The following is a 25194-nucleotide window of genomic DNA, read 5'->3' on the forward strand; positions in this document are numbered from 1 at the left end:
TTATAAAATTCAATTTACATGTGGAAACTATATTATCTATGTTACACAAGAAACTATAGATTACCCTGTTGGCTAACTTAGTGACCATTGCCTACAGACTATATGTGTACCAGTATTTTACATTTAAGTTTCTCAATATTTACATAATTGCTTCCCACAAGAAAGGCTGGTCAGTATTCAATCCAGCTCACTTTTAGATTCATTATGGATCTTTAGGTCAAAGTACTCAAGGGCCATTTCTCTCAATCCCCAAATTTGCAACTAGCTTTTTCAGAAGTATTATGAAACTGACAAGAAGCTAGAGATAATATAATAAACCACATTTCTTATTTTGAAGGGGATCCTCTAGAAGAATCCAGCAGCACTGGTTCACTGACAGCATGTTCCTTTTTCTTTTTAACAAAATAGTCCAGGAGTCCTCTTATTTCCAAACAAACACTTCTCCTGCCATGAGTTCCTAGGGAATGGGCTTCAGCAGCTCAGGCTCCTTCCCACTGGTTCTTACAAAATGTGCTTCTCTGAATGGAGCAAGCTGGCGCTTCAGTTGAACCCATGTCTCTTTGGCTTCCTTGTTTTTCTGACCATTTTCCTTCACCCATTTCAGAAAGTCGTCTCAACTCTTAGAGTGCTTAATAAAGCACAATATGAACATTAATTCTCTTGGCAAGAATCTTGTTCTTGACTTGTTTGTTAACGACAATGCCAACAGCATGCTAGGTAACACTGTAGACCCTTCTAGCTCTGCCCTGCTACATCTGTGGGGCATTCTTTTTTGGACAGTGCCCATTCCCTTTATGTCTACGATATCACCATCCTTATATATCTGCATGAACTCTGCCAAAGGAACTCCATGCTTTCTAAAAGATTTAGAGAATGTGTAGCAGGTGCCCCTCTTCTTTCCCTTTGTGTTGGTCATTTTCACGATTTACTGGAAGATAGTGGTTCCAGCCAAAAGGACAGACAGCAGTGTCCTAACCCTCATACTCAAGCTCTTGATCCTGGGTCAGTTTTCTGTCTTGGACTTAGCAGGAGCCTTGTCTTTTGGAATCTTCATCAGTGAACTTAAGTGGACATGAGTTAACATTATCTTCTCTTTCAGCTGAGGAGACACAATTATCAGATTTTTTTGGTTCCAAGCTTCCAAGCAATGCTCAGGGAGGTTGGGGATGGAAAGGGGAGATATTGGGGAGGGGAGGTGGTAATACCCACAGGTGATTCACAGCCAACCAGGCCAGGCTAAGGATACAATGCCAGAGCCTAAGGGTACAATGCTGTTTGGCCCTGCAGTGCCAGGGATGATACATGTGGTCCCAGCAAGTGCTCAGGGCCTCCAAGGCTGCACCCAGCATTGCTCACCTACATAGCACCAGAGCCCCAGCCTGTGCCTACTACACACTTTTCTAAGCCACACCCAGCATAGCTTGCGCTGGGGATTGGAGGGCCACGCAGTGCTGGGGATGGGGCCCAGGCTATGGGCTCAGCTCACTGAGTTCTCTCCATCCCAGAAACAGACACTCTGGATAATGCCCTGGATACTAATTACATGTGCTCACCCCACCCTGCCACCGTGGTTTGTCTGTCTGTCTAGGGGGCTGGGTGGATTATTCTCCAGGGGTCTGTCTCGTTCCCTGTGCAGCAGGTGTCATTCCTCAGAGGACACAGAGTTGGACATATGGTCACAAGGATCTACTCGCCACCATTCTGGAAGTGATGAAGAATGAGAGTGTGAAGAAAGTCAGACCTGGGCTGGCTGCTCTCCATGTCCTACAAACCAGTCCTAACTCAATGGCTTTTAGATAAGAAATGCCAAATAGGAACTGGAGCAGTAGTACAGAGGGTAGACAGAGCAGCTGCCTTGCATGTGGGTAAAATGAATTCCATCCACCCCTTCACCAGAACTGCCATGAGTGATTCCTGAGCACCACTGGATATGGCCCAAAACAATAACAGAAAAGCCAAGCCAGGCATAGGGAATTATGAAAGTACTCCACCCTTTCTATCAGCCCCAGTTTATGAGTGCAGTTCCCTGCACTGCTTGTGTTCAGGACACACGGTACCACGCAGTCTCACCTCCAACACCTTCTGTTCGAGAGGGACGTTGTGAATCTCCATCTTGGACGCAGGCACTATGGCTTTTGTTGACAAGAGATAGCTGGGTAGAAAACCAGGAGAACACCTTACCAATACACCTCGGTCACATTTACCTAGAAACTCAGGGTATCTCTAATGCTTATGACACAGACAACCTTCCTACTGATGTTTATTTTTTAAATATATTTTAGAGAAAAACCAAATTGTCCTTGGGCAGAGAGTGGGAGGCTAGAGGCTGGGTTTAGGGGCTACACCCTGTCATGCTCAAGGCTTACTCCTGGCTGTTGGCTGCTGTTCTCAGATGTCACTCCTGGCAGTGTTTCCGGGACCACATGTAGTGCTGGGGATTGAACAAGGTTGGCTGTGTACAGTGAGCACCTTAATGCCTGGACTATCTCTCTAGCCCCAAGGAAACCAAATTTTCAATTAGGAAATCATCAGAGAGGCTCAGTGCCTCCGCCCTTGCCAGCTAAGAACAAAGGAAATTCACTGATCCCAGGACAAAAACCAAGGCCATAAGAATAATCCTGGTGAGTATGTAAGCATCACTTCTCAGTAGGAGATTGTATACCATGAGAAAGCCCGAAGAGACAGTGCCACTGGCTGCCTGTCCCGCAGCCATCCGGCACCTTTTTCTTTCAGAACACAGGTTTTGTTGAGAACAGCAGGTGCTCAGTTGAGGAGTTGGGATCATAACTGTACTGAGACAAATGTAAAAAGCCTGGGATGCAGCTCTGAGGTATTGTACTCGCCTTGTATGTGTGAGGCCAAGTTTGATCCCCGGGACCCATTTAGGAAAAAAAAAAGAATCCTATGAAAACTTGGCAATTTTATACTCTATCTCACTTATTTTACTTTCCAGCCTTAAGAAATCACGTGAGGGGCTGGAACAACAGTACAGTGGGTAGGGCATTTGCCTTGCGCACAGCTGACCCGGATTCGATTCCCAGTGTCCCATATGGTCCTCTGAGCACCACCAGGGGTGATTCCTGAGTGCAAAACCAGGAGTAACCCCTGTGCATTGCCAGCTGTGACCCATAAAGCAAAAAAAAAAAAAAAAAAATCATGTGATAGTTGTCAAGATTGTGGACACTGGCCATTTGGGATGTAACTACCCTATACTGAGAGATTTTGTTCCCCAACTTCAGCACCAGTAACACCTATCAGTGACCTAATCTCTAGATGGTGAGTCCAGATTTCCAGAGCACAGTCTGACTGGCTAAGTTTGGATCAGGGACCATTCCTAAGACCAACAGCAGGAAGCTGTAACACAAAGAGTCAAAGAGAGACAGGGCTGGAGCAATAGTACAATGGGTAGGGCATCTGCCTTGCATGCAGCCAACCCAAGTTCAATAACCCCTGATAGTCCCTGGCATCCCTGATATCCCATATAGTCCCCCAAGTAGTACTGCCAGGAATAACCCCTGAGCATAACTGGGTATGGCCCAAAAGCCCCGCCTGCACGCCTTCCCCTAAAAAAAGGAATCACTGTGGGGAGGAGAGAACACAGGACTATAGGGAAGCTGGAACCAAGTACAAATCCCAAAAGTGTAGGTTATATTCTTTGCAAAAGTTGTCCTTCTGTGAATTTTGGGTGAAAAAAAGTACATTGTTGTTCAATGGTAAGACTGTCTGAGTCTGTCTGTCTGTCATCCCGTTGCTCATCGATTTGTTCAAGCGAGCACCAGTAACGTCTCTCATTGAGAGACTTATTGTTACTGTTTTTGGCATATCCAGTACGCATGGGTAGCTTGCCAGGCTCTGCCACACGGGCTCGATACTCTCGGTAGCTTGCCGGGCTCTCCGAGAGGGGCGGAGGAATCAAATTCGGGTCAGCCGCGTGAAAGGCGAAGCCCTACCGCTGTGCTATCGCTCCAGCCCAGTAAGACTGTCATGATCTGAAATGATCATAATGTCATCAGATGCTATTTTTGTCCCACTCCCATTTTACTTTTTTTGGAGCAGGATTAAAGGAGAAATGCAATAATCAAATCCAGAGTCTCCCTCCTATAAGGCAAGAGCTGACCCATATCCCTAGATCTTCTAGATATAGGGCAGTACCTGTCATTTTCATTGGTCAGACACAGCCACCATTTTCCAGGAGAGAGAGATGCCAGGGTCATCTACATGTCAGGCATATAATACTCCACCACTGACCCACACTCCCAGCACTCTGAAAGATCTTTTACACTTTGATAGCACATCTGAGTCTACTCACCACATCATTTTGTCACTGGAAAGGCAAAAGTGGCCTCTTAAGGCAGCCATGGCAGCATGGGTTGAATATAGATGAAAGCCAACTGGAACTTCACAGGAACAACAGAATAAAAGGTTGTAAGTGCTGGGGATGGGGGAACAGAACACAGGCAGTGATCAAGCACATCAGAAAACATACAAAATAACCAGTAGCTGAATCATTCCTAACAACTATGCTACAGCAGGAATGAGAAAAGTTGTTGTTTTTTTTTTTTTTTTGCTTTTCGGGTCACACCCAGCGATGCACAGGGGTCATTCCTGGCTCATGCACTCAGGAATTACTCCTGGCAGTGCTGGGGGTGGGATGCTGGGAATTGAACCCGGGGTCAGCTGCATGCAAGGCAAACGCCCTACCCACTGTGCTATCACTCCAGCCCCAGGAATGAGAAAAGTTTTATTTAAGAAATGTTCAAGTTGGGGCCAGAGCAGTAATAACATAGTGGGTAGTAGGGCATTTGCCTTGCATGAGGCCGACCTGGATTCGACTCCAGCATCCTATATGGTCCCCAGAGCACGCCAAGAGTAATTCCTGAGTGCAGAACCAGGAGTTATCCCTGAGCATCTCCGGGTGTGAGCCCCCCAAAAAAGGTTAACGCAAAAAAGGTTAACGCATACCCTAGGTTATAGGTCCACTGGGGTGTCTGGCGATTAAAAAAAAGTATCAAAAATGTGTAACTGCTGATTCAAAAACAAAAAAAAAAAAGAGTCGAACAAAGGTTAGAGAGATAGTAAGATGGGTAAGGTGCTTGCTTTGCAGACAGCCCACCCGGGTTCGATCCTCGACACCCGACATAGTCTCCCGAGCACTGCCAGGATTGATCCCTGAGTGCAGAGGTAAAAGTCACTTCTGAACATCGCCGGATGTGATCCCCCCATCTCAAAAACAAAGAGTTCAACACGGAGAAGGCGCAGTCTTCAACTACAACGACTGCGCGGCACACATTCTCATCTTCTAGCACGGGTTAGAAACAGTCGTTCCCACGCCTGGGTCTTCTGCAGTCGGGAAAGAGTGCGCGTACCTGCCTTTGAGCAAGCCATCGATGCCCACTAGAAAAGGCTCTTCCAAAACCACGTTGTTGGTGACTCCTAGGAAGACAGACACCGGTCAGAGCAGCCCACCCGGGAAAACCAACCCCCTCCGCAAGAGGCTCGTGCCGGCCACGGATAATCACGGACAGCCGCCTTCGAATCAGAGGAGTGAGTCCTGACAAACCTTCACCCCGAGTCGGCCCCGCAGCCACTCACTGGAGAAGACCACAGCGCCCAAGGTGGCAGTCAGGTTCCAGGCGAGGTGCACCGAGTCGGCGAGCACCGCGTGGCAGCGCGCGCACTGGAACACCGCGCACCGCTCGGGCTGCAGCCACCACGGCAGCCGCGCGCCGGACGGCGGCTCCTCGGGCCTCAGCCCCGCGGGGCCGAGCAGCGACGATCCTTTCACCACCTGGGTGTCCCATTCCATGGAAGTCGTGAAAGAGGGTTCCTCCACCGCCTTCTGAGCGCCGCCACTCGAGCCACCCCGCGGCGGCGGCGGCGACGCGGTCCGGCGAGAGCGCAGCTGCCGGGACGGGACCGCCATCTTCCTGCCTCCCGCCGCGCACTTTCGAAGTCCGCAGGCTCCGCCTCCCCGGCGGAGAGGCGGGGCGGCGCGTGCGCGTGGCTGAGGGGCGAGGCTGCCGGCTCCTGATTGGAGGGGAACCAAGCTTTTCTATTGGCCAACGTCCCGAAAGAGACACTTTGGACCAATAGAAGTGTAGCATTCTCAATTTAAACTCTCTAAAAAAAAAAAAAAATCCGGCCGGGTAAACGCTTACATTGGCGGTAGAGTTTTGAACCGCAGCGCGCTTCTGCCGCTGTCGTGTCTGTTCTTTCCGAGGTCGACTGCATTGCAGAACATGATGACTGTCCCCTCGTTGGAGGAACTGGACTCCTTCAAGTACAGTGACCTGCAGAACCTGGCCAAGAGTCTGGGCCTCCGGGCTAACCAAAAGGTATGGCCTGTGGGCGCTGGACGGGCGAGGGCGGAGGTGGATCCTCAGCTTGCTGGAGACTAGGGGGGCGGGGAGGAGGCAGCGGCCACCCAGGTGTGAGGTCAGGGGTGGTAGATTTATTTCACAGAGGGTGTCTCTAGCTGCAACACAAAAAGAGATCCCGTTTCTGACTTGTTTTGAGATTGACTTTTCAGGATCTCCGGAGGATAATGTGGATTGTTTTAATTGAAAATACTGATATTTTTCTGGGTATCAACTAGTAAACGCAGCCCCAGAAAGACGAAGAAATACTATAATGCCAGTTGTTAGGCAATTAAGGAAAGAATTCTTTAGCTTCTGGAAAACTCCAAACAGTAATACTTGCAAATCTTACCAGTGTTCCAAAATCTCTTCCTAGTTTATTGGGGATCTAAAGAAAGAATGTAAAAGTCCACCCTCGTAGATAAAACTTCGTAACTCAGCCGTGATTTTAGTATGACCTTTATTTGCAATGATGTTGTTTCAATAATGGTAAGGTCTTTGACTCTGAAACTGCAGAATGTTGAGAGAAATGCAGGGATTCATTTTGGAAGTGGAGTCTTTTATTTTGGTTTGGTTTGGGGACCACACCCTTTGATGCTCAGGAGGTGGTGCTCGGAGGACCGTTGGACCAAGGTTCATCTACAGATTGTTGTTGTTTTGGTGTGGTTTTTTGGCCCCCGCAGTACTGAGGTCTTATTCCTAGCTCTGCACTCAAGGATCACGCCTGAAGGGGCTCAGGTACCAGGCATCTAAAGCTAGATCAGTCGCCTGCAAGGCAAGCGCCCTAACCCATGTGCTATAATTCCAGTTCTCTTTTCCTTGTTTTTACTTTTTGTTGGGCTTCTGGGTGGGGGGGTGTCTTTACATTTGATTGTAGTGCTGCATATTCGGTTGTGTTTGCACATATGCTCACCAGGGGCCACAGCTTTTACTTGTGGTGCTAGTGCACACTCTGAAAGGGGGCCAGACACAGTGCCCTGGGAATGACGCGGCAAAGAATGTGGACTATGCTGGGGATCGAACTCTGCCCCCGATTTGCTTTGCCAGTGAGCTCCTCCCACCCACCCTTTTAGTTTTTAGAGCATTGAGTATACCACATTTTATGTAAGATATCCTGAATTCAGACCTATAATGTACAACCACCCGAACCCGGTACTAGAATAATGTACCAGAGATGGGGCTGGAGCAATAGCACAGCGGGTAGGGCGTTTGCCTTGCACGCAGCCTACCCGGGTTCGATTCCCAGCATCCCATATGGTCCCCTGAGCACTGCCAGGAGTAATTCCTGAGTGCATGAGCCAGAAGTAACCTCTGTGCATTGCCAGGTGTGACCCAAAAAGCCAAAAAAAAAAAAAAAAAGTACCAGAGAATTACAGTGCAAACTTCCTGAGTTCACAGCTCTGTTTGATATTAAGGCTCCAGAACTGCTTAGAATAGGTCTCTAAAAAATTAGTACAAGGTAGGGTTTTTGTTTTGTTTTGTTTTTGTTTTTGAGGGGTTGGAGTTGGAGGCTTGGGGTCACTCCTGTGTTCAGGGCTAACTCCTGGCTCTGTGTTCAGGGATCAGTCCTGGCTGGACTCTCCAGTCCCAGAAGCACTGCTCATCATTGTTGAGGTATCTGATCTGGAGTTCTAATCACCTACCTGTGTTTATAGAGGTGGAGTAGTATATAGATCTCCCAGTGTTTACATATGCTGTGTCTACACAGTATAGCATCTGACACACGGCTGGTGCTGAGGGCCAGGGAGATGGCTTGGTAAACTGGAGTTCAGGCTTTGCAGCAGCAGCTCTGGGTTGGACCCCAAGCACCGCATGGTCCTGTAAGAACCACCAGAAGTGATGGGAGTGACCCGTGACCTCCACCTGCTGTGACCCAAAAGCAAACAAAAAAATGTGTTGAAGTATTTTTTCTCAAATAATTTTGACCCATGTAAGGTTTTATCATAACCAACCACATAGAAAGAAAATAAGAGGACGCCAGAGAGATTGAACAGTGGTCAGAGTCCTTGCACATTGCCATCCAGTTCAGTCTCCGGCACCCAAAACAAAAATAAAAACAGGGAAGTGGCTCCCAAAGAGCTAGAGCACCATGCTTTATATGGGGGCACTCCACTGGTTTCATTCCCAGTAATAACATGGTTCCCTTAGCACAGCCAGGAACATTCGCCCAAAATCCCACAACAGAACAAAAGGGGCAAGAGCCAGAGCATAGTGGGTAAGGGCACTTGCCTTGCACGAAGCAGACCTGGGTTTGATTGTGGCACCACACGGTCTCCCAAGCACTGCCAGGGGTGGCCCAAACACCACACCAGCCCCCAGAAAAAGTTAACAGAATTAAATTGCAATAAATAATTTAGTAGGAGGACCAGGCTGGTGGGCATGCTTTTGCATGTGGGAGTCCTGGGTTCGGTCCCTGGTATCACGTGGTTCACAGAGCACCACTGGGCATGACCCTAAAACAAAAGTTCCAACAGTTGGATCACAATCAAAATAAATTTAGAAGACAAGATGTTCTTTTTTTTTTTTTAAGACTACCCTTAATAGAAAGACAAAAATGAAGTAATCAGTTACAATATTCACTGTAAGATTGATGACTGTGATGACTGGGCCTTTACTTCCTCCCTCCTTCCCTCCTTTACTGTAAGGGGACACTGGCACTCTTTTTACTTTCTTGCCTGCCCCTCCCTCCCTGGCAACATTTCAAGTCTGATTCCAAGACCAGTCAAATGCCCAGCCCCACCTGTACCCATTCAGCTGCAGGAAATTACCAATTGCTGTTAGCTGAGCTTCATTCCCGCCCAGGACCATGAATCTTAGCGAGCATCTATCTGATTCTCCCGCATTCCATGTGTTATTCACTTTCCTGTTTTTGAGCAGTTGGTTGTGGGCTTCTCAAATTGGCTTCCTCCTCTCCTGAACAGTGGACACCATCAGCTGCCAGTGGCTTCGAAGGCCCTGTGCCTGCTTCCAGAGTCTTCTGCCTGGGAGAATCAGAGGCTGTCTGAGGGACCTCCCTCTCCTCCAAGGCCCTAGTCAGTGCTAGAGCCACTGTTGTTTCTGCAGTTCGCTCCTCTCTCTGGCGTCACTTTTCTTCTGCTGCTGGCTTATTTCCCTCATGCATTCCATCAAGACTTTTGCTGCTGCCGCTGCTGGGGTCACACTGAATAAGGGAGTGCCGTGCCAGAGATCAAAATCAGGGCCGTACATTCAGACAGTATGTGTGCTCTATCCCTGAACCACACTCCCGTGCCCATGAAAGCAAGTATGAGTATCATTCATTTTTACAAAAATCAACCAGTTCTTCCCCTGCCCCCCGTCTTTGTTCACTGCCAGTTCTGTTCTTTCCTTCAGCACTGGCTCTCTCTGCCCCTCCGCCCCCCCCACCCTGCTGCGCTGCCTCAGTGGGCAGGATTGAGAGCTCAGACCACTTTGCCTCCCCACACTGCTTTGATGTTTCCTCTTGCCCTTGATCATCTTTCTAGTCTCCTTTGCCGGTTCTTTACCAAATCTCTAGAAGTGGGTGGCCAGCACTCTCACCTTGGGCTCTCAAATTGTGCTTTCTCCCTGTGGATCCTTTTGTTGTTGTTTTGGGGCCATACTGATGATGCTCTCAGGACTTACTCCTGGCTCTGCTCCAAGCTCACTCCTGGGATGCTGGAATCAAAGGGGTCAGCTACACATGCAAGGCAAGCACCCTACCTGCTGTGCTCTCACTCTGGGCCCAGTGCTCAGGGCTTACTCTTGGCTCTGCATTCAGGGATCACTCCTGGATTTGCTCAGGAGACCATATAGGATGCTGGGGTTTGCAAACCAAGGCTGGCTGCATGCAAGGCATGTGCCCTACCTGCTGTATGACAGTCTCTCATACCCACTTGTTTTTGTTTTGGAGTCACACCCAACAGTGCTCAGGCCTTTGTCCTGGCTCTACTCTGAGATCACTCCTGGTGGGGCTCAGGAAACTTTATGGGGTGCTGGGAATCGAACCTAAATTAGCTATGTGCAAGGCAAGTGCCTTACCCACTATACTGTCTCTTCGGCCCCTCTCCCTGCTGCTCTAAATTTTAATCACTTTAAATTCATGTGGAACCAATAACTCCCAAATCCCCAACTCCAGCAGGACCTTGCCCCCCACTAATGACTCCTACATTTAAGTTTAAGACTCTTAATCAGCAGAGTCTGGCATTAAGGTCTCTTCCTTTCCTGGTTAATGGTTAATGGTTCAGCCCATTTTAGATCCCTTGCCCCTCTCTCCTTACCAGGCCATCCCCCACAGAAGCCTGAAGTCTGTCCTTCTCCTCAGCACCCTCCCCTCAACAGTGGTCTGCAATCTCGTCACACCTAATCTCCTTGCTTTATCTGTTCATATTATTTGAGCAATTATTTGAAACTTAGACTGTGCCATCTTTCTTCTCAGCACTCTCTTCCCATTTAAAATAAAATCTCTGGGCCAGAGAGATTGCACAAGAGTCGAGTTGCATGCTCTGCATGTGGAAGGCCCAGGTTCAGCTCCTTAGCACCGCACGTTCCTCTGACCTCTGCTAGTAATAGCCCCTGAGCCACCACCTAGTGTGGCTCTTCACCCCCAAAAAATTACAGAAATAATCATATAAAACCTGGGACCCCAGCGATGACTCTGGAAAGAAATTCCACCTGGCATTTGTGAGGGTTGCCTTCCTAGAGTTGCCTTCCTAGAGCAGCCCCATTGCTTGGAACCCCCTGGCACTGAGGCAGAGTACAATCTCCCTCCAGAGCACAGCTTAATTGCATGCAAGCTGCGGCCAGGAGGGGTGTAAGAGCCCCAGAGAGTGTGGAGAACACCGCCGAGTCAGGGGTCCCCCACAAGCACCACAGCCAGGTTTGTGCACACTCCCCAGGAAAGAGGGAGTAAATTAATCGAGTTAAAAAGATAGGGGGAGCCAAAGCAATAGTACAGAGAGAGGGGAGGGCATTTGCCTCGTACGTGTCCGACCCCAGTTCGATCCCCAGCATCCCATATGGTTTCCTGAGCACTGCCAGGAGTAACCCCTGAGCACTGCTGGGTGTGACCCAAAAAGACAGAAAAAGAGAAAAAGTAGGGTCGGAGGAAAGGTAGTACACTTGGCCAATCCTAGTTCAATCCCCGACACTGCATGATCTCAAAGTACCACCAGGAGTGGCCCCCAAACACCCTTGGCTATGACCCAGTCTTCCCACCACACAAAAAGATAAATAAAGTAAAAATCCGGTCTCCACATATAATATGAGATATTTGGTTTGATCCTGAATTGGAAGAAATAAACAGCTAAAGTTGGAGATAGTCAAGGAAATTGTATATAAGGGCTACATATCAGAATAATAGGAAATCTTTACTTTCCCTTGGGAAAAGGTTAGAGGTTTTGTAAGAAAATATACCCTTTCAAAAGATATGCCTGGTATATTTAGTACTAAAGCATCCTGATGCCTGGATCCTATTTTCACAGATTTTGTTTCTCTCAGGGCCACACGTGGGAGAGCTCAGGATCACTCCCAGTGCACTATTCAGGAGAATGCAATGCTGGACATCAAACCTGGGCCTCAGGGCTAGAGCTATGGTACAGCGAGTAGGGCCTTTGCCTTGCGTGCAGCCAGCCAGGTTCTATCCCTGGCATCCCATATCACCCCCAAGCACCTCCAGGAGTAATTCCTGTTGCAGAACCAGGAGTAACCCCTTTGCATTTCTGGTGTGACACTCCCCCCTCCAAAAAAGAGTAAACCTGGGCCTCCTGTGTGGACTGCATGTGCTCAGCCCTTTGAACTATCCTCCCCAGTCCATTAATTTAAAATAATTTTCTATGAAGTACATATCAAATAGAAAATGTGTTTTTTAATTTACTAATTGTTTAATCTAGAGAAACATAGAAGAGTGTTGACAAATTTCAACTTTATTTTTTGTTATTTCTGGACTCACTCCTGGCAGGGCCTGGGGGACCCTCTGAAGTGCTGGGTACTGAACTAGGGTCAGCTGCATCCAAGGCAAGTCCTTACCCGTTGTACTATGTCTCCAGCTCCTCAGTGTCTCTTTATTCTTTGGTTTTTGGTTGTACTGAGAGGTTCTTTAACTCTCCTGCAGGCAGACAAGTTGTTAAAAGCCTTGAGAGCCCACCTGGAACAAGAAACAAGAAAGGGAAAAAAGAGTCAGGTAAATAACCTTTTTTTAATTTTATTTTTATAAGGTTGTTCACATTAATTGGTTACATTCAGTATTTCAACACCAGTCCCACCACCATTACATTTTCCCACCACCATTCAAGCCTGTCTGCCACAGGCAGATTCTAGATAATTTATTTTCTATTGCTTAGTATGAATATCATTAAGAGGTCTCCTGGCTCCTGGAATTCTAAATATGTGTCACGTAAGTAACTTTTTAAAATCACCTATTAACTATAAATAGCAAAGCAATTATGTCTTATTAATGTTAGGAATAAATACAGGGTAACTTAAGAGGAGCTATTTTTTTGATTAATTGATTTATATTAGTTATTGGGTCACACCTGGCTGTGCTTAGGGCTTACTCCTGGTTCTGTGCTCAGGATCACTCCTGATGGGACTTAGGAGACCAAACCTGGGATTGATTGACCTGGGGTTGGCTGCATGAAAGGCAAGAAATAAAGACATCATGAGGGGCTGGAGCGATAGCACAGAGGGTAGAGCATTTGCCTTGCACATAGCCAACCTGGGTTCAATTCCCAGCATCCCATATGGTCCCCCGAGTACCACCAGGAGTAATTCCTGAGTACATGAGCCAGAAGTAACTCCTGTGCAACACTGGATGTGACCCAAAAAGTTAAAAAATTAATTAATTAAAACAAAGTAAAGACATTATGATTGATAATAATAGATCCTTTTATAATAATTGTTCCTTATAGATGGTGTACCCGCCCATGGCAAGTCATCTCGGATGAGATGCCCTCACTCAGAGGTTACTTTGTCATTGGGATTGTTGAAATGGTGTGAAGAGGGAAGGAAGAAAATGAAAAGTCCCTGATTCTTATCTACTCTGTTTATTTTTTGGGCCACACCCAGCAGTGCTCAGGGTATGACCATATGGGATGTCAGGGATAGAACCCAGGTTGACCAGCTGCAAGGCAAATGCCTACCCACTGTATTATCACTCTGGCCCATCCATTCTCTCTCTTTGTGCTTTTACACTCAGCTTTTTTTTTTTTTCTTTTCTTTTTTGGTCACACTCGACAATACTCAGGGGTTACTCTTGGCATCAGGAATTATACTCAGAAATTACGCTCAGGAATTACTCCTCAGGGGACCATATGAGATGCCTGGGATCAGACCCGAGTTGGCCATGGGCAAGGCAAATGCCCTACCCGCTACACTCTCATTCCCGCCTCTCTACACTTGGCATATATATATATAATTTTTTTTTTCCTTTTTGAGTCACACTCAGCGATGCTCAGGGGTTACTCCTGGCTCTGCACTCAGGAATTACTCCTGGCGGTGCTTGGGGGACCATATGGGATGCTGGAGATCAAACCCGGGTTGGCCATGTGCAAGGCAAACGCCCTACCCGCTGTGCTATCGCTCCAGCCCCAGCATATTTATTTTAAACTGTGGCTCTCAACTCAAGATGTACGTGAAGAACTTGAAAAAGTTCTTCTTTGAAAAGTAATTGAAAAGTAATTCTTCAATTACCATATTGGCAACGAGATCCCATGCCCTGGTCACCTTCAGGGGGTGGGATCCAGACACCATAGTGAAACATTTGAAAAGTTCGCACATAGCCAGGTGCTTCCCCCTCTTCATGCACAGAGTAGCAGGCTTCTGCTGCCATTTTCAGATTGACAGGTTGGACAAGGGGTTCAACTCAGTTTAGAGCACTGGGATCCTGGGTGACATCCTGGGCACTGGGGGAAAAAATGGGCCTGGAAATATAGCCCCTTAGACTAAGAGCACACTTTGCATGTACGGGGGCCTTGGTTTGATCCCTACCACTGCAGAGTTCATGGTTCATAAGCTAGGAGTAGGCCCCCTACCACCACCAGGTATAGACCAAAATAAAATTTTTTTTAAATAAGTACCCACCTAAAAAGAAAAGATAATGTCCCTCAAAAGGCCTTCCTCCCACTCGTGATTATATATTCACCCATTTTTTTGTTTCTAGCACTTCTATATTTAAATCTTCAATCTATCTAGATTTCATCTTGGTGTGAGAGAATGATCATTTCATCACCTCCCCCTCACCAAATATATTTTAAAAGAGTTAATTTGAGTTTTCAGCCTTATGTATGAATAAGTAATCTATCCATCCCCGCTGCCGAGACATATGATGATCACTTCTCTAGGACGTTTGGGTACCTGTACCCATTTTAATGATCTCTTTGTTTAAGACAGTTCAGTCTTATAGCACCTTATATTGATTGACAAGTTACTTTCAATTCTCTCAGCCTCAATTTTGTCATCTGAACTGGGATTAATATCAATATTTGTCTCATAGACTTTAAGGAATAAGTAAAATAATCCATGTAAATACCTAGCCCAGTAAAGTTGTACATAGTGCATAGCTGTTGCATAGTACATAATGTATGTTCAATTCAATAATGTACTTTCATAATTTGCTCATGAATTCTTGTAAGATACTCTGAATGCTTTCTTAGTCTATTGTTTTAACTCAGGTTATCACATTTTATTGTCTCTTGCTTTGTTTTTGTTTGGAGGCCACACCAGGCAGTGTCAGAGCTTACTCTGAGCATCCAGTGATGCTCAGGAGTTACTCTTGGCTCTGCACTCAGGATTGCTCTGCTGGTGCTCAGGGGACTATATATGGTGCCAGGGATCAAACCTGGGTCAGCCTCGCGTAAAGCAAGTGCCCTACCCCCTGTACTATGGCTTCCACCCATTTCTTTTTTAATGGTCAGTTTTTGTCTTTGTCTCTGATTCTTTGCTAGATCATTCTTTGTTTCGTTTGTTTTTGTCCTCCCAAGCAGTGATCAAGAGGCCCTGGGACCCCGCTTGATGAGTTGTAGCCAATTTGGTAGTTTGGTGCAAGGGCCCAGGATTCAGTGCTGCTTAGGCCCTGCTATGCCAGAGATTTACACAGACAACCCTGGGATTCTTGTGGGCCTCCAGAGCTACACTTTGCAGTGCTAGGGTTGGGGCTCAGGGGGACCATAGGGTAATAGGAATTGGACCTGGATGCACCGTAACCACTGCACTATCTCCTAGTGCTAAACATTTTTGTTTGCTTTTGATTTGGGGCCATAACCGGCAGTGCTCAGGGGATACTCCTGGCAGTAATTGGGGGACTGTATGCCGGGAATCAAACCTGAGTCACCTGCATACTAGGCAAGCACCCTACCTACTATACTATACTCCAGTCCCCTAGACCATTTTAAATGATATTTTGCTGTGTCTGGATATTATTCAGATCAACTCTGCCTCATTCTGAGTATTTTAACTGCACACATGCAACCGATTGATGTCTCTCTTTTCAGGATGAAAGTCAAACTCCCGCAGTCTCTTGGGAAGAGATGCAGGTACAGATCGGGGCTCAGGAACAGGCAGAGAGGGAGCCGGCGGGCCACATCACCAAAACCAAGAGAAGGAGGAGGACTCTGCACAGCCGTCCTGACCCACAGGTGAAGCAGAGGGCAACTGAGCACCTCCCACTGCTGCTAAGCCCCTCAGAGTCTGCCCAGTGCCCGCTGTGCCATTGGCTTCATGTGTGGCGCTGCCACAGTGTGTCTGACTGCTAATGGGTGTCAGGCAAGGACCAAGTCCACCACTTGGAAATCTCCATTCGCCTCCTTTCCTTCTCTAGTCCTTTCCCCCTCAATTTTCAATCTGTTCTTGGAAAGCAGTGATTACTTCTTATTCATCACTTAGGTCATTTAGTTTCTTTTCATATCTGCAGCAGGACCTTTCAGAGACGAAAACAAGTGACCCCACTGCATGTCAGAATCCAGAAGAGCCGGGAGACCTGGGGCTCAGCGCTGCTGTGAAGACTCCTCCCCGCAACCAGACGAACAGGGATGAGAGTGCCATGGCCTCAGGGAAAGGAGGAATAGCAGGTAGCCCCAGAGCTAAAGAGAGAAATTCTGATTTGGGGGTTGCTGGAGCCTTCCCTGCCTGTGTCTGCCACTCCTCACTCTTGGGCCAGGCCCCCCTCCTTGGATGCTCGGCCAGGGCCATTCCGGCTCAGCCTCTCATCAGCGTGGAGCTGCCTCCCTACGATGGCCTATATTCCCCGGTGGGGGCTCCCCGTGTCTCTTCCTCACCCATCATCGCAAAGGAACCCCAGTTCAATTACATTAGGTTAGGGACCACCCTCCTAACTTCTTAATTGGGTTCTCTATAAAAGGCACATTGCTAGGGACCAGGGAGACAGTGCAGCAGGTAAGGTGCATGCGTTTCCCACAGAAGACCTGGGTTTGATCCCCGGCATCTCATCTGGTCCCCTGAACACTATCAGTTGTAGTTCCTGAGTACAGAGCCCGGAGTAAGCCCTGAGCACTGCTGGGTGTGCACACACCCTCCAAAAAAAAAAAAGCAACTAAAGAAGGAAAGAAAATGACCATGATGGAAGGAGGAGGATTTGCCAACTTTAGATATACTGTGACTTCAGCTATAAAAAGCAGAAACAAAACAAGCAGAAAGCTGAGGAAGGGTACCAAAATGCTGAGTGTGTCTTAGCTGGTAGGATTCAGTCACTTTATTGTTCTATTTATAACAATCACAGGTTTATAGGGAAAATTCTGGAGCAAGGTATTTTGCATTTCTAGTATCTTTATGTAGCTTTTGTACAGAAAGCATGAAATTTCTGTTTAAAAAAAGCATGAAATTCCTGCTATGAGTTAAAGTTGCAGTGAGGTTCAAACTAACTCTGCTCTTCATACACCATTTCTCCCAACACCTTGGCGGAGACTTACTTGAAAATACTCTGGGTTCTCGTACAAACATTGACTGGGGATTTTCTTTTCCAAGTTTTTCATTAACTCTATCTTTGGACACAGGTCATGAGGGTTCAAAGGTACCCTCAGGAAAAAAGAAGTCTCTCAACACTGATGGGTTTTCTAAATCTGCAGTAAAGAAAAGAATTGCAAGCACTGCCACTCCAAGTAAGTGCTGCCTGAAGGAATGCACGGGAGAGAGCTGAAGTGGAGAGGCACGGGGATGGATGCGCCACGAGAACTCTGTGCTAGGACCACAGCTCACAACTGTCCTGGCGTTTTCTAGCTGCAGGATTCTGGGCAGTGATTTATCCTCAGTAATTCTGCTTCCTCGTTCAAAGTTGAAATAATTATGCTATCTATTGCATCATCTTACTAACTAGAGTGATTAAAGCTATTTTTTCTCACTTAATTTTTTCCCACTTTTTTTCTTCTTTCTTTGGGTAACACCTAATGATGCACAGGGGTTACTCCTGGCTTTGCCTCAGAAATTACTCTTGGTGTTACTCGGGGGGCCATATGGGATGCTGAGAATCAAACCTGGCTAGGCCACATGCAAGGCAAATGCCCTACTTGCTGTACTATCACTCCAGCCCCACCCCCCCTTTTATTTTTTAAGATTATGTAGTCCTCTTTATTTTCCTTTTTTTTGGGGGGGTCACACCAATCAGTGCTCAGGATCTAATCCCAGCTCCGAGTTTGGGGGTCGCTTTTACAGGTGCTTGGGGACCATCTAATGTTGGATATAGAACCATGCACAGCCTTTGAGTTCTCCTTCCAGCCTCAGAGACAGGAATTCTTTTTTTTTTTCTTTTTAATTTTTATTACCTTGAGGTAGAGTTACAAACTTATGAACTTTCATGTTTGCATTTTGTTTACATCCCTCCACCAGTGCCCATTGTCCTCCACCAATGTTCCCAGTATCCCTCCCACCACCACTACCCCAACCCCCACCACCCCACCTCTGTGGCAGGGGATTCCCTTTTGTTCTCTCTCTCCTTTTGCCCACCCCCACTTTTTGTTTGTTTGGGGGGGGTCACACCCAGTAGTGCTCAGGGCTTACTCCTATTGCTGCACTCAGGGATCATTCCTGGCCATGCTCAGAAGATCACAGGGGATCGAACCCAGGTCTGCATGGTGCAAGGCAAGCTCCCTACCTGCTAGACTGTCGATTACTCTGGCCCCATATTTTTCCACTTTTGATTAACAATAGCAGATCTGAGAATGAATGTCAAGCGACTGATATAATAGCTTCCTTATATAAGTTTCTCTCCTCCACCCCTCTCTCTTCCTTTTTCCCTTCTTCCCTTCTTTCCTTTTTCTTTCTCTTTCTTCCTCTCTCCTTCCTTTTCTTTTTTCTTTGGCTAGTCCTCTGTTCTCAGGAGTGACCCCTGGTGGTGCTTGAGGAGACCATGCGTAATGTCTAGGACCAGCCGCATGTAAATTGTACCAATTGTACTGTCTCTCCGGCCCCCTACGTTTCTTTCCTTTCCAGTAAAATGAGAAGGAAGAGAGAGTGTCTCTTTCTTGATATGTAATTTCTCACTATTTTGTATTGATGGAGTTTTGCTTGCCACATAGAATCTTGACTGAGTCTTAAATATTTATAGTAGTCCTAAGCGCCACTGAGTGTGCAACCCCCCCCCAAAAAATAAAAGAATTCAGAGATGAGAATAAGTATTAAATTAACATGTAGAATGAAGGGAAGGTTGAATAAGGGTGAATTCATTGTCTTATAACTAATTTGTATATTTTGGGTAACATTCTAGACTTTAAGAAACTTCATGAGGCTCATTTTAAGGAAATGGAGTCCATTGATCAATATATGGAAAGGAAAAAGAAGCATTTTGAAGAACGCAGTTCTCTGAGTGAATTGAAGGTACGCTGATAGAATAGTTCTTAATGGGGCCAGACTTGAATATGAAGGGCGAAGGGTATGCTGGGCACCACCAGGCAGTGCTTAGGGACTGTTTCTTATTCTCTCCTTAACTCTCCTGGTGGTGCTCAGGGACCATATGTGGATCAAAGGATCAAACCAGGGCCAGGAGTGTCCTAAGCACCACTTGGTATGGCCAAAAGATAAAAATATCTGTACGTCTTATATTTAGTTTTATTTTCCTATTTTAATCTTTAATCTACTTTTTTTGTCCCACATGGTATTGTCTGATTAAGCTCTTTGCTAGCATAGGATTTAGGGGTGGGGGCAGTATGGGATCAAACCCAGGGCCTCCCACGTGAAAGGCATGCACTCTAACCACTGAGCCACATCCCTACCTGTGGAATGGGGTTATTACTTTGTTATTTGTTTTTGGTATCTGGGCCACACCCAGCAGTGGGTCATATACTCTGGATCACTTTGGCAGTGCTGGGGTAGCACACGGTGCTGGGGACCACTAGTGTGCAAAGCATTCACTCCAGCGCATTCAGCTATCTCCAAAGCCTTGAATGGGTTTATTCATTTACTATTTGGGTTTTGGGAAGCTGCTCCCTTCTCAGTGCTCAGGGCCCCTGTGGTGCTGGGGATGGAACCCTGATCTCTAGAAGCAAATCATAGGCTCCAGCCTACTGCACTCTAATGATTTGGGGGATTTTTTTAGTTTTTGTTTGGGCCACACTCAAAGATGCTCAGGGGTTTCTGGCTCTGCACTCAGGAATTATTCCTGGAAGTGCTCGGGGGACCATATGGAATGCCGGGGATTCAGCATGGGTCGGCCATGTGCACTGTACTAGCCACTATACAATCACACCGGCCCGTGTTTTGTTTTGTTTTTACAGAACAAACAAACTTTATAATTTGTGGGAAGGCGGAGAGTTAAATTATTTGTAAGTTCCATGTGGGAATTATAAAATAGCTTCTTCCGTGAATCTGTGAGTTAAGCCCAAAGGTGTCATTTTTCCAAGGGATTCACTTTCCATTCTGTTTAGCCACAGTGTCTGTTTAGCTACAGTCTCTCTCTGCTGGAAGATGCCAGGCCTGGGGGTGAAGGCCCCTGGCCAAGACTCTTGTACCACACCACCCAGCATAACCAGAAGTTACACTTGTTTGGGTGTGGGTTTTTTAAATTTTGAGCCACACCTGGCAGTGCTTGGGACTCTCTCCTGACTGTGTGCTCACGGAGCACTCCTTGTAGGGCTCAGGGAACCATACAGGGTGCCGGGGATGGAACTTGGGTTGGCCACATGCAAGGTAAATGCCTTCCCTTTGGTCCTATCACTCCTGCCCTGAGTCCGAATTTACTCATAAGTCAGGATCCCCCTCTGTCACAGGTGCAGGAATGGCCCAGCTAGGCAGACAGGGGCCACAGGACAAAGCAGTGAGGAAGGATGGGAGACGGGATGAAAGATGGCACCCTTCCCTGTGCCTTGTCACCGAAGACAAGTCTGCATGCTCAGCTGAGCTTTTTGGATCACATCCAGCGATGCACAGGGGTTACTCCGGGCTCATGCACTCAGGAATTACTCCTGGCAATGTTCAGGGGACTATATTGGATGCTGGCTGGTATTCAAACCCGGGTCAGCCGCGTGCAAGGCAAATGTCCTACCCTTGTGCTCCAGCCCCCTCAGCTGAGCTTTAACAGGACACTTTCCCCTCTCATTAGAAGCAGCCAGTCAGCAAGGCCGTGGTAGCCACTCCGGTGGCCCGGAGAGGACGAGTCTCTGAGGCCTGCACTCCTGTCAGCCAGCGGCGTTCTCAGGGTCGGGCCCGCGCCCCCATGGCTCGAAACACCTCATGTGTGAAGAGGTCAGGCAAGAGTTCGGCCACAAAAATGAACGTCAGGTAAGGAGGCCGTAGGGTTGACTTCGAGCAGCTCCAAACTTAACTGCTTCCAATTCCCGTCTCATGGACATCGGCTGTGGGTCTTGTGTGATTGGCTGGTTTGGGGACCACATCCATGGTACTCAAGGCTTTTCCAGTTCTATGCTCAGGGGTCACCTCCACTGGTGTTCAGAGTCCAAGCAGTGCCAGGCCTTTAACCGGGGCTCCCACTCGCAAAGCGTGCGCTCACACCGGTTAGCCATCACTCCCGCCTGCATCAAATGTTTTTGTTGTTGTTGTTAGGTTTCTTGGTTTGGTTGGTTTGGGCTCTTGGTCCACATCCTATGATGCTGAGGGGTTACTCCTGGTTCTGTACTCAGGAATTAATCCTGGTGGTGCTCCAGAGACCGTAGGGATGCTGGGGGTTGAATCTGGGTGGCCACATGCAAGGCAAATGCCCTCCCTGCTGTAATACGATTCTGGCCCCTGAATCAAATGTCTTCATGTGAATGAAACAGGGATGGGAGAGATGGTACAGTGGGGATGGCTCTTCCATGCACACTGCAAGAGTACTTTGATTCCCAGCACCACATATAGTTTTTTCTTTTCCAGTTTTTAGTCCACACCTGGTTGTGCTAAGGGATCATTCCTGACAGAGCTTGAGAAACCATACATGGTGCAGGGGACCAAACTGGTGTTGGCTGTATACAGGACGAGCATCTTACCCTGAATTATCTCTGGCCCTGACATCAGATGTTTTTCTTTTTTTTTTTTTTTTTAATTTTTTATTAGAGAATCATTGTGATGTACAGTTACAAACTTATGAACTTTTGTGTTTGCGTTTCAGTCATACAGTGATCATTTACCCATCCCTCCACCAGTGCCCATTTACCTCCACCAATGATCCTGGTATCCCTCTCACCACCCCCACCCCATCCCCCACCACCCCACCCTGCCTCTGTGGCAGGGCATTCCCTTTTGTTCTCTCTCCTTTTGGATGTTGTAGTTTGCAATAGAGGTATTGAGTGGCCTTCATGTTCAATCTATAGTCTACTTTCGGTACGCATCTTTCAACCCAAATGGCTCCTCCCAATATCCTCTACTTGGTGTTCCCTTCTCTATCTGAGCTGCCATTTCCCCCAACATGTGAGGCCAATTTCCAAGCTATGAGGCAGACCTCCTGGTCCTTATCTCTACAACTCTTGGGTGTTAGTCTCCCACTCTGTTATTTTATATTCCACAGATGAGTGCAATCCTTCTAGACATCAGATGTTTTTCTTTTTTTTTTCTTTTTTTTTTTTTGTTTTTGGGTCACACCCGGCGATGCACAGGGATTACTCCTGGCTCTTCACTCAGGAATTACTCCTGGCGGTGCTCAGGGGACCATATGGGATGCTGGGATTCGAACCCGGGTCGGCCGCGTGCAAGGCAAACGCCCTACCCACTGTGCTATCGCTCCAGCCCCAGCCCAGATGTTTTTCTTAAGTAATTTATTCAAGTACTCTGAATTACGGGCTGGAGCAGTAGCACAGCAAGTAGGGCGTTCGCCTTGCATGAGGCCAACCCGTGTTCGATTCCTCTGCCCCTCTCGGAGAGCCTGGCAAGCTACCCATGGTGTATTTGATATACCAAAAAACAGTAACAATAAGTCTCATAATGAGAGACGTTAGTGGTGCCCGCTCAAGCAAATCGATGAACAATGGGATGACAGTGACAGTGACTCTGAATTACAAAATTATTCATTGAATTCTAGAAGTGCAGTGTTTAAGAACCAGTCCCTTCATCAGTGTCCCCAGTTCCCCTCCCATCAAACTTCAGATGGTTTTGTAAGTTCTGACTTTTTTTTTTTTCTTTTTGGGTCACACCTAGCAATGCACAGGGGTTCCTCCTGGCTCATGCACTCCTGGCGGTGCTTGGGTTGTTGGGAATTGAATCCGGGTCGGCTGCATGCAAGGCAAACACCTTACCCACTGTGCTATCTCTCCAGCCCAAGTTCTAACATTTTTTTCATGCTTTCTTTCTCCTTTTTGGGGGCGGGGAGGGGCGGGGAAGGAGGCGAGAGATACATCTGACCATGTCCAAGGCATGCAATGCAAGCACCCTACATGCCATAGTAAATATAGCAGCCCCATGTTTTGTTATTTAATCCAACTTTTTGGAGCTAATATTTTTTTAAAGATTAAAGTACTTCCTGTTTGTTTGTTTGTTTGTTTGTTTGTTTGTTTGTTTGGAGGCCATACCCAGCGGTGCTCAGGGCTTACTCCTGACTCTATGCTCAAGGATCACTCCTTGACATGGCAGGTCTCAGGGAACCATATGGAGTTCCAGGGACCAAACCGGGTTGGCCACTTATAAGGCAAGCACTCTCCCTGTTATAACTGTCACTCTGACTCCTAGAAACTAATGTTTTATAAAACAGAAGATAACATCTATATGACTAAGTCTTCATTTTATTAACATATTGGTTATGTGGCTATAAAGAAGTATAAAGAGAAATTTTTCTATTAACTTGAATATAAAAATTGAAGATAAATTTTTCAAAGGAACCCTTTCAGCATGGAGCGATGTCTGCTTCTGGCAGCACTCAAGCATGGCCTGGCTACCTCCTGCTGCAGGGCACACAGACTGTCCTTGTCGTTTCTCCATACCTGCCCCCATAGGCACACAATCTCTCTCTCTCTCATACTCCAGTCCCGTCCTCCATCCCACCCTCCCACTGTGTCCAGAGTTGTCTACAGCTCACAGCATTTCTCTTTAACACAGCTTTGCACATTGCGGACCACAGAATATGAATCTGTAGTTCCCAAACAGCAGGAGTAAGCATGGATGTGGTTTGCTTTAGCGTCCAGACTGTGAGCGCATGTCTGTTCTGCAAGAGAACATGTAATACTCCTGTAACAGTATTTCTGGAGGCCCTTTCACTGTTTGGTGCTGGGCCTGTAGTTCTGTTAGAAGCTTGCCCCAAGTTCAACTTGAGAGCATGTTGATGGCCTGTGTTCTACTGTCCTGTTTAGGTTTTCAGCCACTACTAAAGATAATGAGCATAAGCGTTCACTCACCAAGACTCCAGCCAGAAAGTCTCCCCTTGTGACCGTGCCTTGGAGTACCTCGAAAGGCCAGTCTGCGCTTGGTACAAACAAGCTAATGACCCCAAGAAGGGATTCTGCTGTTGGTAAGAAGGAAAAAAAGACAAACTTTTGGTTCATCTTGAAACCGTGTAACTTCCTAGAGTTAAGTCTATTTCCTTTAAATATGCTGTAAAACAAAAAATAGAATATCACTATAGCCTAGGTGTCACTTAATTTTGGGGGGGTGGGAAAATAGTACAGCAGGTAAGGTGCTTGCCTTACATACCACTGACCCAGGTTCAATTTCCACACCCTATTCAGGAAGAATAGCTCTAAGAAGTTAGCTCTAAGCATCACCAAAACAAAAAGAAACCCCAAATCATTTAATGTCAGTAGAGTAAATGCTGGGATATACCAAAAGCAGTAATGATAGGCCTCATTCCCTTGACCCTGAAAGAGCCTCCAATTATTAGAAAAGACGAGTAAGAAGAGGCTGCTAAAATCTCGGGGCTGAGTGTAATAGAGATGTTACTGGTGCCCGCTCGAGTAAATTGACGAACAACAGGATGACAGTGATACAGTGATAGAGTAAATGCTAGTGCAGCAAGAAAAACTGGTGCCTGCCTATCAGCTCAGTCCCGATCAGAGAATTCTGTGCTGGGGAGATGCGAAAGTGACGGAGTAGGGGCTGTGCACGTGGTGGTTCTGGGTTGCCTGCCTGGCATCACCTGTTCCTCGTCGCTGTCCTGCCCCTCGTACCACTGAGTGCGCCCACATAGCAAAAATTTAAAAACGAGGATTGCGGGACTTGTCTGAGTCTCTGAATGAACCTTCAGGACTAAAGCTGGTGAGATTCCAGAATTCTTGGAGTAAGTGCTATGCTCTACACTCCGGTTGTACAAGTCAGGAAGGTCACCCGGGAACTTGATACACTGTCAGAGATTCAGGAAAGTATATTGACAGTCTTTTCACCCGGCGGTGCTCATGGGTTACTCCTGGCTCTGCACTCAGGAATCATACCTGGCAGTGCTCGGGGGACCATATGGGATGCTGGGGATCGAACCCAGGTCAGCCGCTAGCAAGCCCTCCCCACT

The 25194-nt window shown here is 47.1% G+C and overlaps 3 protein-coding genes across 4 annotated transcripts in view; 1 reads left to right on the forward strand and 2 right to left on the reverse strand.

The window, feature by feature from the left end:
• On the reverse strand, positions 1-6296 carry OIP5 (Opa interacting protein 5). The gene is made up of 6 exons (XM_004609775.2): positions 6159-6296; positions 5593-6027; positions 5367-5433; positions 4310-4432; positions 2071-2152; positions 1-1099 (listed from the first exon to the last, which is right to left on the reverse strand). Exons 2-6 carry the CDS (start codon positions 5921-5923, stop codon positions 1004-1006), a joined length of 699 nt encoding a protein of 232 aa, XP_004609832.1. The 5' UTR covers positions 5924-6027; positions 6159-6296; the 3' UTR covers positions 1-1003.
• Positions 1-25194, reverse strand: part of NDUFAF1 (NADH:ubiquinone oxidoreductase complex assembly factor 1) — a 65044-nt gene that overhangs the window by 22941 nt on the left and 16909 nt on the right. The gene's annotated exons all lie outside the window — the stretch shown is intronic.
• The window catches only part of NUSAP1 (nucleolar and spindle associated protein 1), a 26107-nt gene continuing 6831 nt past the window's right edge, over positions 5919-25194 (forward strand). The window contains exons 1-8 of one of the 2 annotated variants that reach the window (XM_055133711.1): positions 5919-6335; positions 12445-12513; positions 15821-15964; positions 16240-16396; positions 17339-17443; positions 19045-19154; positions 20875-21053; positions 24047-24204. In XM_055133711.1, coding sequence (XP_054989686.1) covers positions 6240-6335; positions 12445-12513; positions 15821-15964; positions 16240-16396; positions 17339-17443; positions 19045-19154; positions 20875-21053; positions 24047-24204 — 1018 coding nt within the window. In that variant the 5' untranslated portion in view covers positions 5919-6239. The remainder of the gene's footprint in view (positions 6336-12444; positions 12514-15820; positions 15965-16239; positions 16397-17338; positions 17444-19044; positions 19155-20874; positions 21054-24046; positions 24205-25194) is intronic. The other variant, XM_055133710.1, reaches the window with a different exon arrangement.

This window comes from Sorex araneus, chromosome 3 (assembly GCF_027595985.1).
Source record: "Sorex araneus isolate mSorAra2 chromosome 3, mSorAra2.pri, whole genome shotgun sequence".
Classification (NCBI taxonomy): Eukaryota; Metazoa; Chordata; class Mammalia; order Eulipotyphla; family Soricidae; genus Sorex; species Sorex araneus.